Source organism: Salvelinus namaycush, chromosome 31 (genome assembly GCF_016432855.1).
Source record: "Salvelinus namaycush isolate Seneca chromosome 31, SaNama_1.0, whole genome shotgun sequence".
Lineage (NCBI taxonomy): Eukaryota > Metazoa > Chordata > Actinopteri > Salmoniformes > Salmonidae > Salvelinus > Salvelinus namaycush.
In genome coordinates this window covers 23,062,222-23,081,932 of record NC_052337.1, presented here as the reverse complement: position 1 = coordinate 23,081,932, position 19,711 = coordinate 23,062,222, and the positions used below count along the sequence as shown (strand labels likewise).

At 46.3% G+C, this 19,711-nt stretch overlaps 1 protein-coding gene across 1 annotated transcript in view; it reads right to left on the bottom strand.

The window, feature by feature from the left end:
- LOC120025511 (netrin receptor UNC5D-like) overlaps positions 1–19,711 on the bottom strand; it is a 109,131-nt gene that overhangs the window by 8,131 nt on the left and 81,289 nt on the right. Inside the window, exons 10-13 of the mRNA XM_038970079.1 lie at positions 16,070–16,477; positions 15,431–15,518; positions 2,816–2,987; positions 463–693 (exon numbers count right to left, since the gene is read on the bottom strand). Coding sequence (XP_038826007.1) covers positions 463–693; positions 2,816–2,987; positions 15,431–15,518; positions 16,070–16,477 — 899 coding nt within the window. The remainder of the gene's footprint in view (positions 1–462; positions 694–2,815; positions 2,988–15,430; positions 15,519–16,069; positions 16,478–19,711) is intronic.

Here is a 19,711-nt window from a genome sequence, read left to right as displayed (position 1 = left end):
GTGGAGCACGAAAATCAGACAGAGAAACCTCTTCTGGACAAAACCACCAGCCACAACACACTAACGCAATTGGACACGTTTTCTCAGAAACACTCACACACACCTGCAGGGGGTGGAATGAGGTCACACACATGTGGGGTCGCGAGGATGGATACACGGATACGCATGCACACAAATACACGCACACAGACACGAACGCGAACACACACACTCTCCTTTAAGCAAGCTGTCCTGTGTATAACCTTCATAGAGTACTTTCTTAAAGTTCTTCTGTCAGTTGAAATCTACCACTGCAGGCTAGCTTGCTACTGCAATAACATATCATGTTCTCAGAAAGCACTCTACTGCCTATCACTCCACAGCTTAAACTCGGGTGATAGGCAGTCTATCCGTCCATCCGTCAGCAGTCAGTCAGTCAAACAGCCAACCAACCATCCATCCTTCCATTCCCCCCCCCCATACCTGGAATGCGTAGGGGGTGTTGTCGACACAATACACCCTCAGGCTGTATCCCAGAGGGTTGGTGTTGTCTGCACTACCGAACACGGCCAACCTCAGTCTCTTCACAGCCTCCTGGCTCAGTGGCTCCCCCACCAGGGCGTAGCGCCCTGGACTTTCCAGCAGCAGGTGGCAGCACTGAGCCTCCAGCAGACAGTAGCAGGAAGTGCTCTCCTCCTCCACTGACATCACTTCCTGTGAGAGAAGAAAATAGAAGAAAAAAGGAGTTGGGGCAGGTTAGGGCATTAGGCTGATGTTGTTTAACATGATGATGAGGAAAATGGCTGCAGACGGAAAAAGAAGCAATCAGCACATTGTGTATCGTGAACAGTAATGTGATTACCACACACCTGTATGCATAGCCCATTTCTCTTTCATTATTTTCTCAATGCCCCTCGTAAATCACCAACTGCACCCTCCCTGTAACCCTATGGCCCTGTCTGTATTAAGGCATGGTTAAACCTTATAAAGCCAGGCTGTATAATATAGTAATGCAGTACTTTGGCCCAGCCTGCTACACCTGGCCCATTAGCTCTGCAGCAGACATTAGGAATCTATGTTTTATATAGCTCATCCCCACCAGACAGACAGGCAGGCAGCAATGGAAGAAACGGGAGTCAAACGCCTCCGCCGCAAAGCCTAGCAGCATTAACGGAAAAATGTAGGGAGAGAGAGAGAGGGGGAGAAGGGGACAGACATAGAGAGAGAGAGAGAGAGAGAGAGAGGGAGAGATGCTCGTAATGTCATTAATTCCAGAGATGGTTCACATTTGAAGAGGCTGCCCCGGCATTCTGCCTGAGATAAAGGGCTCACTATTGCACAGAAAAGGAAGCAGGTCTCGCCATGGCTTCTTCACATGGGCAAGACGAGGGACGCCTCTCTCTCTCTATCTCTCTAGAGGGACATCTCTCTCTTTCTCCATTTCTCAATTACATGACCAATTTCTCTCTCTTCCTGTTCACCTTCTCTCTCCCATTCTCTTACTCGCAGCACACACACACACACTCACTTGTCGACTGGCTTTTGATAGCTGTCTTTTGAGCGCCGAGCATCTCTTGCCGGCAAATTACATCCTGTGTAAATGCCATAGGCAGTGAATAGACCCGGGCCTTGGGGTGTCATGGGCCCACCGCAAGGCACAAAGAGCTCTGAGCTTTGGGGTCACCTCTGCCTAGATGAGGTCCCGGTCGCTCTCTATAGCTCCTTTGATGAGGTTAGTTATACATTAACAGAACGTTGGCAATACCTCTGCTGGAATGTATAGACGGGTGGATTGATGGAGAAAAATGGAGGGTGTGGAATGATGTTGGAGCTCATTGCTTGAGAGAACGAGGGAGTCCCTCAGAGAGAGAGAGCGAGATGGAAGTTCTAAGAGGCAGAAAGGCAGAGTTCAAGGGCTTTTTTGAGAGGTTTGTGTGCTATTCAAAGGGCTAGCGGTCGGGAGGACCACATACTGTAAGAGAAGTCATAGACTGAGTTTTCACTAGCTTTCAAAGAAGTCCATTCTAACATGGGTTAGTGAAATAGTTCCTCCCAACTGGCAGCTCAATGAACCTCAGTGGAATAGAGGTTGACAAGTCAGAATGAAGAACAGAATGTGTGGAATTGAGATTGTGGTTCAATCCTATTCTCAATTCAAAGTTTTGGGGGAAAAGACAAGGTAAAGATGAATACTCCTGCTTTTTTGTACACTCTTAGAAAAAAGGGTTCCAAAAGGGTTCTTCGACTATCCCCATAGGAGAAGCCTTTTTGGTTCCAGGTAGAACCCTTTTTGGTTCCAATAAAGGGTTCTACATGGATCCTTAAAGAGTTCTATCTGGAATCAAAATGGTTCTACCTGGAACCAAAAAGGGTTCTTCAAAGGGTTCTCCTATGGGGACAGCTGAAGAACCTTCTAAGGTTCTACATAGCACCTTTGGAACAAAGAAATCAAGTGTATGGAACAAATATATCTAAATCAACTGTTGTCTCAGTCTAGTGTTTGGAAATGTTTCATTTGATGTGTGCATATTAGGTGGCATTTTCCTTGCACATTAACAGCCCACGCAGCAAGCAAAGTTGTGGAAAATAACCGTAACATTTGAAATAGACGGCACATAAGTGAAGGACAGTTTTGAATACAGCAGCCAGCGATGGTAACATCTGGAACGCATTTTAATGTGTTTACTTGAACTCCGGTTAAATAATCTCAAAGATATTATGAAAGGAAAGTTACAATATTAATTTTGAGTTACACAGAGTCTTTTACACAGTTAAGTGCAGGGAACATTTTTATTGTTTCTCTAAATGTTCTGAAATGTTTTCAGGACAACCTCACCTCCCACTTGTTATCCTGTGTCTGCCTTTTGAGCCGGATGTTCCAGTTGTCGGTGGCGAACTCAGCGCAGTGGGCTATTGTCATGGCGACGGGACAGGAGAGGTCGAGGCCCGGTGGACCATACGTGACCTCTGGGCTCAGCAGGACCTCTTGGCTCTCCTCTGATAGGGTACTGCAGAAAACACACATACAGAAATATGGAGGGTCTAGACTCTGACAACACACAGAGTAAATACATCTCCAAACTCCACAGACAGAGAACACGAAAGGAACATAAAAATAGGGAATGTTTCTAAACAGTGGGTCATGGCTTTATTTGAGGAACACAGGGGGAAAAGAAATGCTAGGAGAAGGTCCTATTCTTAGGAACACTCAAACTTTTATATGGGCTGCCAATCCTGCCTTCAGTCCAGAAGGGCCTACACTACTACACAGATTTCTAAGGCCTAGCGTGCAATGAAAACTGATGTCTGCTTGATTTCATACTATTTGAGTCTCAGCCATCCGTCAGTCCTGCTGCTGTGGGCCTGGGGATCAATCTCACGGTAGGTAGAGTGGCGCTGCTATCCCCTGCTGTCAAAGGGCCAAGCTAGCGTCTCCTGCCTCATCCTTAGTGACAGGTCAGATTAGGAACCAGAGGCAGCACCAGAGGAGTGATTTCAGCTAAACTGATTAACTGGACACTTTAATGAAGGGATCAGGACAACTGTGTTGTTGTTGAGTGAAACATCACAAACAGGGCTGTTTGGGTAGCATTCTACTGTGTCGGCTAAACTGAGATTAAAGATATATGCACAAATACACACACACACACACACAAACACTCAAACACAAACACAGATACACGCATACACATACGCACACAGACACACACACTCTCACACAAACACACACCAACAACGATGGCTGTGTTATATCATTTCCTGAAATATCAGTTAAACATGATATGGTGTGAACAAATGGTGTGAACAACCTCGCTCGCCGCAGGATTTTCACCACTCTGCTTTATTGTTATTTATTTTTTGCTAATTACCAGTGTGCTTCCACTGCCTATTTTGTCTAATTTGTCTCCATTGTTCCAATGAAAGCAATCAACAGTTAAACATTGACAGTGGTTGTGATCTCGCATCTAAAAATACAGAATAAATCAGCCAACAGCGGTGAAATCCTGCAGCTGTGCTGTGTGTGTGTGTGTGTGTGTGTGTGTGTGTGTGTGTGTGTGTGTGAGTGAGTATGTATATGGTAATCACGCCCAGTCACCAGAGGAGCATCAAGGTTACCTGCAGATTGGACTCTGATAATTAGCCTGAATAGAGGAGAATAAAGCTGTTTGTTTTTCAAAGAAAACACGACTCGGAGCTTAAAAAGATTAAAAACTAGACATTTTTCATGGTTCTGACTCAGTATCTCTGGAACAAAGACAATTGAATTAGTCTGAGAGGTGGATCAAGTAGGGTGACTTTGGGTTATTGATGTAATAGGCTTTAATTTCATTAATGGATTGGAATGATTTGACTGCACTCAGAGAGAGGTTTGGCATTGTTATACTGAGTGATATTCTGTGATCCACTGAAACGCTTATTCTTAAAACATACATTTAAAATAACAAATAAATAGACTACAATTTATCGGGCAGAAATTAGCTTCCGTAAACACAGTAAAATGAATAGTAATATGATTGCAAACAGAGAGATGTTCTACTGAAGGCCACCCCTAATTAACACTCCTTCTTTCACTCTAGATCTTTCATCCCTAGTCTACCGCAACTCCTCCTCTCACACCTCCATCCTCCGTCACAAAAACGTTCCCTTTCACACCCTTCACCTGATCTCTCATTCACACTCTGTCACCTATCAGATCGCTACAGAGGTCTCCTGACCTTGTGTTAAGGTGGGCTGTACTGTGGTGGCCTGACAAGCATCAAAGAATAACACTCCAAGGCACTAACACCCTGTGGGAGTTTCATTGTTCCATTTAGAAAAACAAACAACAACATAATAACCTTGGATATCATGCACTGTTCCCCACCGTTTCAAGCTCAGGTTATCAGTGCACAACAAGACCTTGCTAGCTCGCTGAGTCGAAGCCAAGGCTTTAAAGCTGAACGTTTTGAGCAAAGTGACTCATCAGATGAAGCTAGCTCTGTGCACTACCTCTGCTACAAACACATTGCATTAAAAACACTGAAGGACAGACAACTTTTCTGTGTGTGTTCGGGATTAGGCTCTGCAATTCCTCTCACCACTAACTTTCCAACTCAACACAGGACTTCTAACTCAGAATGCTAATTGCTATCCTGATCTCTCAATGCCATCTCATACCCCCGCTCCCCACCAAGGCCTCCAAATCAAATCACGTTTTATTGGTCACATACACGTGTTTAGCAGATGTTATTGCGCGTGTAGTGAAATGCTTGTGTTTCAAGCTCCGACAGTGCAGTAATATCTGACAAGTAATATCTAACAATTTCACAACATATACCCAATACACACAAATCTAAGTAAAGGAATGCAATTAAGAATATATAAATATATGGACGAGCAATGTCAGAGTGGCATAGACTAAGATACAGTAGAATAGAATACAGTATATACAGTTGAAGTCGGAAGTTTACATACTCTTAGGTTGGAGTCATAAAAACTCGTTTTTCAACCACTCCACAAATGTCTTGTTAAAAAACTATAGTTTTGGCAAGTCGGTTAGGACATCTACTTTGTGCATTCCAGAAAATGATTTCATGACTTTAGAAGCTTCTGATAGGCTAATTGACATCATTTGAGTCAATTGGAGGTGTACCTGTGGATGTATTTCAAGGCCTACCTTCAAACTCAGTGCCTCTTTGCTTGACATCATGGGAAAATCAAAAGAAATCAGCCAAGACCTCAGAAAAGAAATTGTAGGCCTCCAGGTCTGGTTCATCCTTGGGAGCAATTTTCAAATGCCTGAAGGTACCACATTCATCTGTACAAACAATAGTACGCAAGTATAAACACCATGGGACCACGCAGCCGTCATACCGCTCAGGAAGGAGACGCATTCTGTCTCCTATTGATGAATGTACTTTGGTGCGAAAAGTGGAAATCAATCCCAGAACAGCAGCACAGGACCTTGTATAGAGGCTGGAGGAAACAGGTAAAAAAGTATCTATATCCAGAGTGAAATGAGTCCTATATCGATATGATCTGAAAGGCTGCTCAGCAAGGAAGAAGTCACTGCTACAAACCTGCCATAAAAAAGACAGACTACGGTTTGCAACTGCACATGGGGGCAAAGATCGTACTTTTTTGGAGAAATGTTCTCTGGTCTGATGAAACAAAAATAGAACTGTTTGGCCATAATGACCATCGTTATGTTTGGAGGAAAAAGGGGGAGGCTTTCAACACAAGAACACCATCCCAACCATGAAGCACGGGGGTGGCAGCATCATTTTGTGGGGGTGCTTTGCTGCAGGAGGGACTGGTGCACTTCACAAAATAGATGGCATCATGAGGTAGGAAAATTCTGTGGATATATTGAAGCAACATCTCAAGACATCAGTCAGGAAGTTAAAGCTTAGTCGCAAATGGGTCTTCCAAATGGACAATGACCCCAAGCATACTTCCAAAGTTGTGGCAAAATGGCTTAAGGACAACAAAGTCAAGGTATTGGAGTGGCCATCACAAAGCCCTGACCTCAATCCCATAGAAAATTTGTGGGCAGAACTGAAAAAGCGTGTGCGAGCAAGGAGGCCTACAAACCTGACACAGTTACACCAGCTCTGTCAGGAGGACTGGGCCAAAATCCACCCAACTTATTATAGGAAGCTTGTGGAAGGCTACCCGAAACATTTAACCCAAGTTAAACAATTTAAAGGCAATGCTACCAAATACTAATTGAGTGTATGTAAACTTCTGACCCACTGGCAATGTGATGAAAGAAATAAAAGCTGAAATAAATAATTCTCTCTACTATTATTCTGATATTTCACATTCTTAAAATAAAGTGGTGATCCTAACTGACCTAAGACAGGGAATTTTTTAATAGGATTAAATGTCAGGAATTGTGAAAAACTGAGTTTAAATGTATTTGGCTCAGGTGTATGTAAACTTCCGACTCACCTGTACATATGAGTAATGCAAAATATGTAAACATGATTAAAGTGACTAGTGTTCCATTTATTAAAGTGGCCCGTGATTTCAAGTCTATTTATATAGGCAGCAGCCTCTAATGTGCTAGTGATGGCTGTTTAACAGTCTGATGGCCTTGAGATAGAAGCTGTTTTTCAGTCTCTCGGTCCCAGCTTTGATGCACCTGTACTGACCTCGCCTTCTGGGTGATAGCGAGTGAACAGGCAGTGGCTTGGGTGGTTGTTGTCCTTGATGGTATTTTTGTCCTTCCTGTGACATCGGGTGCTGTAGGTGTCCTGGAGAGCAGGTAGTTTGCCCCCGGTGATGTGTTGGGCAGACTGCATCACCCTTTGGAGAGCCCTGTGGTTGCGGGCGGTGCAGTTTCCATACCAGGCGGTGATACAGCCGGACAGGATGCTCTCAATTGTGTATCTGTAAAAGTTTGTGAGGGTTTTAGGTGCCAAGCCAAATTTCTTCAGCCTCCTGAGGTTGAAGAGGTGCTTATTCAACACACTGTCTGTGTGTTTGGACCATTTCAGTTTATCAGTGATGTGTACACCAAGGAACTTGAAGCTTTCCACCGTCTCCACTGCGGTCCCGTCGAGGTGGATAGGGGGGTGCTCCCTCGGCTGTTTCCTGAAGTCCACGATCATCTCCTTTGTTTTGTTGACATTGAGTGAGAGGTTATATTCCTGGCACAACACTCCCAGAGCCCTTACCTCCTCCCTGTAGGCTGTCTCGTCGTTGTTGGTAATCAAGCCTACCACTGTTGTGTCATCTGCAAACTTGATAATTGAGTTGGAGGCGTGCTTAGCCACGGAGTCATGGGTGAACAGGGAGTACAGGAGGCGGCTGAGCACGCACCTTTGTGGGGCCCCAGTGTTGAGGATCAGCAAAGTGGAGGTGTTGTTTCCTACCTTCATCACCTGTGGGCGGCCGGTCAGGAAGTCCAGGACCCAGTTCCACAGGGCGGGGTTCAGACCCAGGGCCTCGAACTTAATGATGAGCTTGTAGGGTACTTTGGTGTTGAATGCTGAGCTGTAGTCAATGAACAGCATTCTTACATAGGCAATCCTCTTGTCCAGATGGGATAGGGCAGTGTGCAGAGCGATTGCATCCTCTGTGGATCTATTGGGGCAGTAAGCAAATTGAAGTGGGTGTAGGGTGTCAGGTAAGGTAGAGGTGATATGATATGACTAGTCACTCAAAGCACTTCATGATGACAGAAGTGAGTGCTATGGGGCGAGGCACTAACACCATGCAGTGTGGAGACTCCGCAGACACAAAGAGAACCCAATAAGGCCTGGAGAGGTAAAGCCTCTCATCTCAGTCTCCATAATGCAGCACTGGAGCTGCCAAGGCTGAGCTGATCAATTCCTATTCTGCAGCCGAGTGGAGAGCCACCGCCAACTGCCTCATGTAGATGGCTTTGGTCTGAAGACTGAAAAGGAAGAAAAGATACAATTTCTCCCAGGGTCTCTCCAAATGCTTGTCAAAAGATAGGGCTGTGATTGACAGCTCAGTGAGATCAGAGGTGCCCCCCCCCCCTGCCCCCCCCGGGCTCCCTCTAACACCAGGCAGGAAGTAAACAGCAAGCAGCCTTATCGGGACCAGGCAGGAACCTAAAGGAGGGGGCTCAGGGAGATTAGGGAGTGTTCAGAGTAGCGAACACCTCACAGGACAGAGACAGGCAGTCCACTCCTAAGCTCTGAGGCGTAAACTATAGGTGACCTTTGATCCCTATCTTTACCCTCGCTACCCAGAAGCCTCTGGGGTGCTCTGAGAAGGAGGAAGGAGAAAGAGGGGGGTGAAAGTGATTGTATCTGCATTTGATTGAAATTCAATGTCACTTATTTTCAACTCCTAGTCGAAATGGTATTTCCTTGATGGGTCCAGCTGGGGTTAAACTGGTAGTCAGGGGTGATAACTTGTTGGGATGTTTTCATACAGATCTGTTTGAGATATGAGATTCTTGGTGTGCAAGGAAATCACAAACTAACAGGTGCAAGAACACTAACTCCTGGTGGCCAAAAAACTTATTGAAGCCTCTTTGAGAAAAGTCAACAGTATTACATTTATTGTGAACGTGTTTTATCTGTCGGGCCATCTCAGCCTTGAGTAATAGCTTGGTGAATGTCTTGACAGCTAAGTCACGGCTATGGGCTCTCCATAGCAGGCAATAGTCAACTAGACCCTCTATTTGTCTGTCTTGTTCTATCTGACCACATGCCAAACAATGGCAGATTGCCTCTACACTGAACATTTAACATTCACAGCTTTAACCAGTCACACAGGAAGGAGATGGTGTCATGCTTAAGAGTAAAGACCCAGAATGGAGAAGACACGGCTCTGTCTGCTGAGCATGTTGTTCAGGGCCATGCTGCAATCTGCAGGGCTGTTCTGCAACTGAAAGCCTATTCCTGACACATCATGTCCTCCCCTGTAGAGTGTGCAAGATGAGCTAAGGCCGCATGCTGGGCGGAGTGTGTGTTTGTATGTGGGAATGTGTGTGTGTGTGCATGCTCATGTGGGGGTGTGTGTATAGTATGTGTGTGCGAGCTTGCATACCTCCATGCGTGAGTTGGGTGTTAAAAAGTGGGAGATAGCGTGAGGAAGAGGTGAAACAGGATGAGAGATAGCGTGAGATGAAGCGGTAGAATACAGTTATTTTTATTGCTTTGGTACTATATTCACAAGTATGTGGTGAATTTGAAAAACCCTTAGTACAAAACTCCAAACTGGTAAAACTTGTAACGCAGCCAGTCTTACATTGAAAACATTTCATTGTGGATTCACTTTGTTTGTAGACATCTTTCACCACACAACCATTAATCCAAAATATAAGTGTACTGTGAAATATACACTGAGTATAAAAAATATTAAGAACACCTGCTCTTTCTATGACATGGACTGACCAGGTGAATCCAGGTGAAAGCTATGATTCCTTATTGATGTCGCTTGTTAAATCCACTTCAATCAGTGTAGATGAAGGGGAGGACAATTGAGACATGGATTGTGTATGTGTGCCATTCAGAGGGTGAATGGGCAAGACAAAATATTGAAGTGCCTTTTAACAGGGTATGGTAGTAGGTGCCAGGCGCACTGGTTTGTATCAAGATCTGCAACGCTGCTGGGTTTTTCACGCTCAACAGTTTCCCGCCAAAAATGGTCCACCACCCAAAGGAGATCCAGTCAACTTGATACAACTGTGGGATCCATTGGAGTCAACATCGGCCAGCATCCCTGTGGCACGCTTTCGAGACCTTGTAGAGTCCATGCCCCGACCAATTGAGGATGTTCTGATGGCAAAAGGGGAGGTGCAACTCAATATTAGGAAGGTGTTCCCAATGTTTTAGTATACTCAGTGAAATGAGTACATTGGTTTAATCACCAAAACACAATATAATTATATCTTCTTAATTTAGTTATTTTAACAACCAGTTAACCCAATAGCAAAACATGAAAGATACATGTTTCAAAACTGCCCTTTGAATGTATGATTCTACAGTACTGTAAATTACAGTACATTACACTGTGTCACGTTCGTCGAAAGGAGTGGACCAAGGCGCAGCGTGAATAGAGTTCCACATACTTTATTACAAAGTGAAACTTCACAAAAACAACAAAGAATCAACAAACGTCCAGTACAGAGCGCACTAAGGCCCTAACTGAAAACAAAACAATATCCCACAAACGCAGGTGGGAAAAGGACCACATTAAGTATGATCCCCAATTAGAGGCAACGATAATCAGCTGCCTCCACTTGGGAACCATACTCACACCAACAAAAAAATATTAGACTAGAACACCCCCTAGTCACGATCTGACCTATTGCACCATAGAGAACCACAAGGGCTCTCTATGGTCATTAGGAACACTTGCACTACCCATTAAAATTGACTGAACATTACATGTCCATAATTTCTATCCCATGTGTGATCAAAGGTGTGATTATTGAAGACAGCTTTCACAAAGTAAATTAAAGAAATGAAAGAAACGTAATGTTTAGAAGGCACTACTTTGCATCAAACCTGTCTTGAGCATTTGACCATAGATTTTTATTGAAATTACAGTAAATATGCTCATTGTTCTGGATTGAAATCACCACATGCCTCATCCATGGCATGATGGAGGGTGGTGCTCTCATGTGGATGGCAATCATACATATTCCACCTGTATTGCAATCGTGTATTGTATTTTACAGTATTGCATTGTAATGATGTATTGTAGTGGTCCTGTATGTGGCTCAGTTCATAAGAACATGGCACTAGCAACACCGGAGTTGTGGGTTCAATTGGGGTCACATACAAAAATGTGTGGACTGTTGACACCTTGAATAACAGTATCTGCTACGTAAATGGCATGCAGAGCATTCAGAAAGTTTTCAGACCCCTTGACTTTTCCCACATTTTGTTACATTACAGCCTTATTCTAAAATGGATTAAATCATTTATTTTTCTCATCAATCTACACACAATACCTCATAATGTCAAAGCAAAAACAGGTTTTAGAATTGTTTGAACAATGTATTTTAAAAATACCTTATTTATTCAGACCCTTTGCTATGAGACTTGAAATTGAGCTCAGGTGCATCCTGTTTCCATTGATCATCCTTGAGATGTCTCTACAACTTGATTGGAGTACACCTGTGGTAAATTCAATTGATTGGACATGATTTGGAAAGACACACATAAGGTCCCACAGTTGACAGAGCATGTGAGGGCAAAAACCAAGCCATGAGGTCGAAGGAATTGTCCGTAGAGCTCTGAGACAAGATTGTGTCGAGGCACAGATCTGGGGAAGGGTACCAAAACATTTCTGCAGCAATGATGGCCCCCAAGGACACAGTGGCCTCCATCATTCTTAAATGGAAGAAGTTTGGAACTAACAAGACTCTTCCTTAGACCTGGCCGCCTGGCCAAACTGAGCAATTGGGGGAGAAGGGCCTTAGTCAGGGAGGTGACCAAGAACCCGATGGCCACTCTGACAGAGCTCCAGAGTTCCTCTGCGGAGATGGTAGAACCTTCCAAAAGGCCAACCATCTCCGTAGCACTCCACCAATCAGGTCTTTATGGTAGAGTGGCAAGATGGAAGCCACTACTCAGTAAAAGGCACATGACAGCCCATTTGGAGTTTGCCAAAAGGCACCTAAAGGACTCTCAGACAATGAAAAACACGATTCTAAGGTCTGATGAAACCAAGATTCAACTCTTTGGCCTGAATGCCAAGCATCACATCTGGAGGAAACCTGGTATCATCCCTACGGTGAGGCATGGTAGTGATGGCAGCATCATATTGTGAGGATGTTTTTCAGCAGCAGGGACTGGGAGACTAGTCAGGATCGAGGGAAAGATGAACGGAGCAAAGTATAGAGAGATCCTTGATGAAAACCTGCTCCAGTGCACTCATGGCCTCAGACTGGGGTGAAGGTTCACCTTCCAACAGGAAAACCACCCTAAGCACAAAGCGAAGACAACGCAGGAGTGGCTTTGAGACAAGTCTCTGAATGTCCTTGACTGGCCCAGCCAGAGCCCGGACTTGAACCCGATCGAACATCTCTGGAGAGACCTGAAAATCGCTGTGCAGCGACGCTCCCCATCCAACCTAACAGAGCTTGAGAGGATCTGCAGAGAAGAATGCAAGAAACTCCCCAAATACAGGTGTGCCAAGCTTCTACCCAAGATGACTCAAGGCTGTAATCGCTGCCAAAGGTGCTTCAACAAAGTACCGAGTAAAGGGTCTGAATACTTATGTAAATGTGAAAGTATCAGTTTTTTATTTGTAATAAATTTGCTAAAATTTCTAAAAACTTGTTTTTGCTTTGTCATTATGGGGTATTGTGAGTAGATTGATGAGGGGATAAAACGATTTAATACATTTTAAAATAAGGCTGTAACGTAACAAAATGTGAAAAAAGTCAAGGGGTCTGAATTCTTTCTGAATGCACTGTGTATTACGGTATTACAGCAGTGTGACCCCCCATCAAAAAGATGCTAGCAACTTAATTTTGGATACATGTTTACTGAATAGGGGACGTTCTGGATCATTTACGTATTTGCATTTTATTGTATCACTGTAGGGGCTAGAAACACAAGCATTTCGTTGTACCTGCTGTACCATCTGCTAATCTCTGTAACCAATAATCTTTGATTCGTTACATACAGTTCATCTCTGATTTTGTCAATATCAGATAAAAAATATACATACAGTGGGGAGAACAAGTATTTGATACACTGCCGATTTTGCAGGTTTTCCTACTTACAAAGCATGTAGAGGTCTGTAATTTTTATCATAGGTACACTTCAACTGTGAGAGAAATCACATTGTATGATTTTTAAGTAATTAATTTGCATTTTATTGCATAAAATAAGTATTTGATCACCTACCAACCAGTAAGAATTCCGGCTCTCACAGACCTGTTCGTTTTTCTTTAAGAAGCCCTCCTGTTCTCCACTCATTACCGGTATTAACTGCACCTGTTTGAACTCGTTACCTGTATAAAAGACACCTGTCCACACACTCAATCAAACAGACTGTGTAAGGACATCAGGGATAAAATTGTAGACCTGCACAAGGCTGGGATGGGCTACAGGACAATAGGCAAGCAGCTTGGTGAGAAGGCAACAACTGTTGGCGCAATTATTAGAAAATGGAAGAAGTTCAAGATGACGGTCAATCACCCTCGGTCTGGGGCTCCATGCAAGATCTCACCTCGTGGGGCATCAATGATCATGAGGAAAGTGAGGGATGAGCCCAGAACTACACGACATGACCTAGTCATAAACCTGAAGAGAGCTGGGACCACAGTCTCAAAGAAAACCATTAGTAACACACTACGCCGTCATGGATTAAAATCCTGCAGCACACGCAAGGTCCCCCTGCTCAAGCCAGCGCATGTCCAGGCCCGTCTGAAGTTTGCCAATGACCATCTGGATGATCCAGAGGAGGAACGGGAGAAGGTCATGAGGTCTGATGAGACAAAAATAGAGCTTTTTGGTCTAAACTCCACACGCCGTGTTTGGAGGAAGAAGAAGGATGAGTACAACCCCAAGAACACCATCCCAACCGTGAAGCATGGAGGTGGAAACATCATTCTTTGGGGATGCTTTTCTGCAAAGGGGACAGGACGACTGCACCGTATTGAGGGGAGGATGGATGGGGCCATGTATCGCAAGATCTTGGCCAACAACCTCCTTCCCTCAGTAAGAGCATTGAAGATGGGTCGTGGCTGGGTCTTCCAGCATGACAACGACCCGAAACACACAGCCAGGGCAACTAAGGAGTGGCTCCGTATGAAGCATTTCAAGGTCCTGGAGTGGCCTAGCCAGTCTCCAGACCTGAACCCAATAGAAAATCTTTGGAGGGAGCTGAAAGTCTGTATTGCCCAGCGACAACCCCGAAACCTGAAGGATCTGGAGAAGGTCTGTATGGAGGAGTGGGCCAAAATCCCTGCTGCAGTGTGTGCAAACCTGGTCAAGAACTACAGGAAACGTATGATCTCTGTAATTGCAAACAAAGGTTTCTGTACCAAATATTAAGTTCTGCTTTTCTGATGTATCAAATACTTATGTCATGCAATAAAATGCAAATTAATTACTTAAAAATCATACAAATGGATTTTCAGGATTTTTGTTTTAGATTCCGTCTCTCACAGTTGAAGTGTACCTATGATAAAAAATTAGACCTCTACATGCTTTGTAAGTAGGAAAACCTGCATCATCGGCAGTGTATCAAATACTTGTTCTCCCCACTGTATAGTCTGTGGCTATATTTTGATTTGTTTAACACTTTTTTGGAAATTCCTTAAATTAACTTTTAACAAGACACACCTGTTCATTGAAATGCATTCCAGGTGACTACCTCATGAAGCTGGTTGAGAGAATGCCAAGATTGTGCAAAGCTGTCATCAATGCAAAGGGTGGCTACTTTGAAGAATCTCAAATATATTTAGATTTGTTTTACACTTTTTTGGTTACTACATGATTCCATATGTGTTATTTCATAGTTTTGATGTCTTCACTATTATTCTACAATGTAGAAAATAGTAACAAATTAAGAAAAACCCTTGAATGAGTAGGTGTGTCCAAACCTTTGACTGGTACTGTAGGTTTACCAAATGTTTAAGTGATCATCAAATGACAGCAGTGAGATTAAGTCTTATACGTCTATAAATGTCTATAACAAAAGAGAAGATAATCATATCAAAAGTAATGTGCTAATTGCATTGTGAAAGGCAATTACTTCATATGAACATGTGAAACATTCATTTCTAGATGAAACACTGATTAAGTTTGGTGAAAAAGTGTTGTACTTAGTCTATTGAAAATGTGCTTACAGTTTTGAAACAACTGCCTTTTTGATGATCTGTTTTGAGTTTTGTACTAAGGGTTGTGAAAATTGCACCAAAGCGATTAAAAAAACGGTAAAAGAAAGAGAGAGCAATAGAGGGAAGGAAGAAGGGAGGCAGGCAGCCTGGTTCTCTGTGCCATGTATGTGTGTCGTGTCTCACCTGCTGCTGTCCTCCTGGTTGATGACCATGTACATCTCCCAGGTAGTGTCCTCAGCTATCCCCCCATGGGGCACCAACAGACTCACACCTACAGAGAGAGACAGAGAGACAGAGAGAGACAGAGAGAGACAGAGAGAGAGAGAGAGAGAGAGAGAGAGAGAGAGAGAGAGAGAGAGAGAGAGAGAGAGAGAGAGAGAGAGAGAGAGAGAGAGAGAGAGAGGTGGACATAGGAGATGATCACCAGATACACAGACACATATACGCACACACACACACTACGCTCTCACACCGCCCCACATTCCTGTCTCCTGTCCCTTGTGGCACTTTTATCTACTGGCAGATTAGATTGGCACTCTAGAGAGTAATTGTTTGTGGGCTCCAGTGTCGGTGGTAGTATGTGTGTGTGTGTGTGTGTGTGTGTGTGTGTGTGTGTGTGGTGCACTGTTGACAGCATTGATTTGAGAGCCCCAGAGGCCCTGTCTGGCCGTCACCTCTCTGGCTGTCACCTGCCCTAAATAGACCTGACAGCCCGGCAGGTGTGTATGTGTTCCCCTGGGTGTGTGTGTGTGCTTACATGTGGGTGTGTGTGTGTGCTTACATGTGTGTGAGTGTGCTAAATCGCCCTTATGAACAACAAACCTGTATTGGGGACCACCAGCCTCCCACCTGCGTGTCCCAACACCCCGGACGTCCTGAGAGGGGGTCTGGAGGGCGTAGACGGTGCGTGGGGGGCAAGGAGGCTCTTCTCCCTCCTCCCTCTCAGGGTCCCGTCCACCCATACCCCACTGTAGTCGGGTGCCAGCCCCCGGGGGAAGGTCTGGGGGTGGGCTTTCTGGGCGTGGTACTCGGCCCCCCTCTCTGACACGCCCAGGGACACCATGAATGAGGAGTGAACTTTGACCTTGAGGTCGGGCAGGGGGTCGAAGAGCGAAGGCTCCTGGGAAATTAGTTCTTTATCCATGGAGTCCTGGAAGCAGATGGGGCTGGTGTACGTCCGTGACACTGTCAGGTCCGGCTGCAGGGACGCGCTAATCAACAGGGGGTTGCCTGGAGAAGAAAAAGAGTCCCAGAGGAGTCAGATACTGTACTTCTCCCAGAAAACACATCTGTTTAACAGACTGGAGGTGTATACAACTCTTCTACATGTGTTTTCATCAGGGTTTTATCATATGATGGTATACACAGATGACCACTGGGCCATTGCTGGTAGCTGGCAGCAGCATGCCAACTATTGGTTACCCACGGTTGGTGTACTATTGGGCTGCTAGCGGCATCGGACACAGGTCTGATATTAGCTTTCCTACAGTGGTGTGCTAACTGTTAGTCTCCAGTCATCCAATATGTGACACACTGAATGTCAATTACAGCTTACGGCGACCATCTCTTCACCATGGCAACTGGGGTGCTAAAAACACCTCACCATGAAAACGGGAGGTGCCACAAAGTCCTTGTCACAGCAATAGAGTTGTAACAAAAGCCTCTCCATAGCAACGACTAACTGTGTAAAACTCTCTGCTACTGGCCGTGCTAGAGTGGGAGGTGAAGGAGCTAATTAGATTTTATACTTGGTGTGTGCGTGTGTGTGTGTGTGTGTGTGCGTGCGTGCGTGTGTAAGTGTGTTTGTGTGTGTGTGGTGTCTGTGTCTGTGTGTGTACGTGTGTGTGTTATACTTGGGAAAGATTCTTCATCTTTTGAACTTCAAGCTTTGTAGCTACTAAGAATACAGTAAATGGTGTACCAAAGCTGGGTAAACGGTTGAGCAGATGGGAAAACTGAGACTTGGTGGGACCCTAGACCTTCACATGCTCATCCAAGCTTAAGCTAGCAGATCACAGGACCAAGCTAACTGGCAGTTAGCAGGCAGTTAGCTCCATTTAGACTGTATCTCTTCTCAGCTCCATGGAGTGTGCTTGCATCTCCTATGGCACTCCATTCAATATAGCTCACTACTTGGCTTGAGCCCTATGTGTACTCTATATAATGTCCTGTAGGGTTCTGAACAAAAGTAATTGTCACGCCCTGGCCTTAGTATTCTTTGTTTTCTTTATTATTTTAGTTAGGTCAGGGTGTGACATGGGGAATGTATGTGTTTTTGGATTGTCTAGGGGTTTGTATGTTAAATGGGTCAGTGTCTTGTCTAGGTGTTTGTATGTCTATGGCTGCCTAGATTGGTTCTCAATTAGAGGCAGCTGTGGTTCATTGTCTCTGATTGAGAGCCATATTTAAGGCAGCCATAGGCATTGGGTTTTGTGGGTAATTGTCTATGTAGAACATTTGTAGCTTGTGTATTGCACTTACGTTTGTAGCTTCACGGTCGTTTGTTGTTTTGTTTATTTTTGTTAATAGTGTTCGTTTCGTGTTTCTCTCATCTCTAATAAAAGAGAATGTATTTTTCACACGCTGCGCCTTGGTCCTCTCTCTCACCGCAAGACGATCGTGACAGAATTACCCACCATAACGGGACCAAGCAGCGTGTTAAGCAGCAGCAGGAGCAGCGCATAAAGGATTCTTGGACTTGGGAGGAGATACTGGAAGGTAAGGGACCTTGGGCTCAACCGGGAGAATATCGCCTCCCTCGTGAAGAGCTGGAGGCAGCTAAAGCCGAGAGGAGACGAAATGAGGAGGCAGCACGGAATCAAGGCTGGAAGCCCGAGAGTCAAACCCAAAAACACTACAAGGGAGTGTGGCGAAGTCAGGTAGGAGACCTGCGCCAACTCCCCGAGCTTACCGTGGAGCGCGAAAGTACGGGCAGACACCGTGTTATGCGGTAGAGCGCACGGTGTCTCCTGTACGTGTGCATAGCCCGGTGCGGGTTATTCCACCTCCCCGCACTGGCAGGGCTAGATTGAGTATTGCGCCGGATGTCATGAAGCCGGCCCAACGGATCTGGCTTCCAGTGCGTCTCCTCGGGCCGGCATACATGGCACCAGCCTTACGCATGGTGTCCCCGGTTCGCCTACACAGCCCAGTGCGGGTTATTCCACCTCCCCGCACTGGTCGGGCTACGGGGAGCATACAACCAGGTAAGGTTGGGCAGGCTCAGTGCTCAAGGGAGCCAGTACGCCTGCACGGTCCGGTATTTCCGGCGCCACCTCCCCGCCCCAGCCCAGTACCACCAGTGCCTACACCACGCACCAGGCTTCCAGTGTGTTTCCAGAGCCCTGTTCCTCCTCCACGCACTCGCCCTATGGTGCGTGTCTCCGGTACCACCAGTTCCGGCACCACGCATCAAGCCTCCTGTGCGTCTCCAGAGTCTGTGCGTCCTGTTGCTGCTCCCCGCACTAGCCTTGAGGTGCGTGTCCTCGGCCCAGTACCACCAGTGCCAACACCACGCACCAAGCTTCCTGTGTGTCTCCAGAGTCCAGTACGTCCTGTTCCTCCTCCCCGCACTAGCCCTGAGATGCGTGTCCCCAGCCCGGTACCACCAGTTCCGGCACCACGCACTAGGCCTAATGTGCGTCTCCAGGGTCCAGTATGCCCTGTTCCTTCTCCCCGCACTAGCCTTCAGGTGCGTGTCCCCAGCCCGGTACCTCCAGTTCCGGTACCACGCACCAAGCCTCCTGTGCGCCTCCGGAGCCGTGTACGCACTGTTCCTTCTCCCCGCACTCGCCCTGAGGTGCGTGCCCTCAGCCCGGTACCACCAGTTCCGGTACCACGCACCAGGCCTATAGTGCGCCTCGAGAATTCAGTGTGCCCTGTTCCTGCTCCCCGCACTAGCCTTGAGGTGCGTGTCTCCAGTCCGGTACCACCAGTTCCGGCACCATGCACCAGGCCTACTGTGCGCCTCAGCAGGTCAGAGTCGGCCGTCTGCCCAACGCCGCCTGCACTGCTCGTCTGCCCAGCGCCGTCTGAGCCATCCGTCTGCCCAGCGCCGTCTGAGCCGTCCGTCAGTCAGGAGCCGCCTGAGCCGTCCGTCAGTCAGGAGCCGCCTGAGCCGTCCGTCAGTCAGGAGCCGCCTGAGCCGTCCGTCAGTCAGGAGCCGCCTGAGCCGTCCGTCAGTCAGGAGCCGCCAGAGCCGCCAGCCAGCCAGGATCCGTCAGAGCCGCCAGCCAGCCAGGATCCGCCAGAGCCGCCAGCCAGCCAGGATCCGCCAGAGCCGCCAGCCAGCCATGAGCAGCCAGAGTCGCCAGCCAGCCATGAGCAGCCAGAGTCGCCAGCCAGCCATGAGCAGCCAGAGTCGCCAGCCAGCCATGAGCAGCCAGAGTCGCCAGCCAGCCATGAGCAGCCAGAGTCGCCAGCCAGCCATGAGCAGCCAGAGTCGCCAGCCAGCCATGAGCAGCC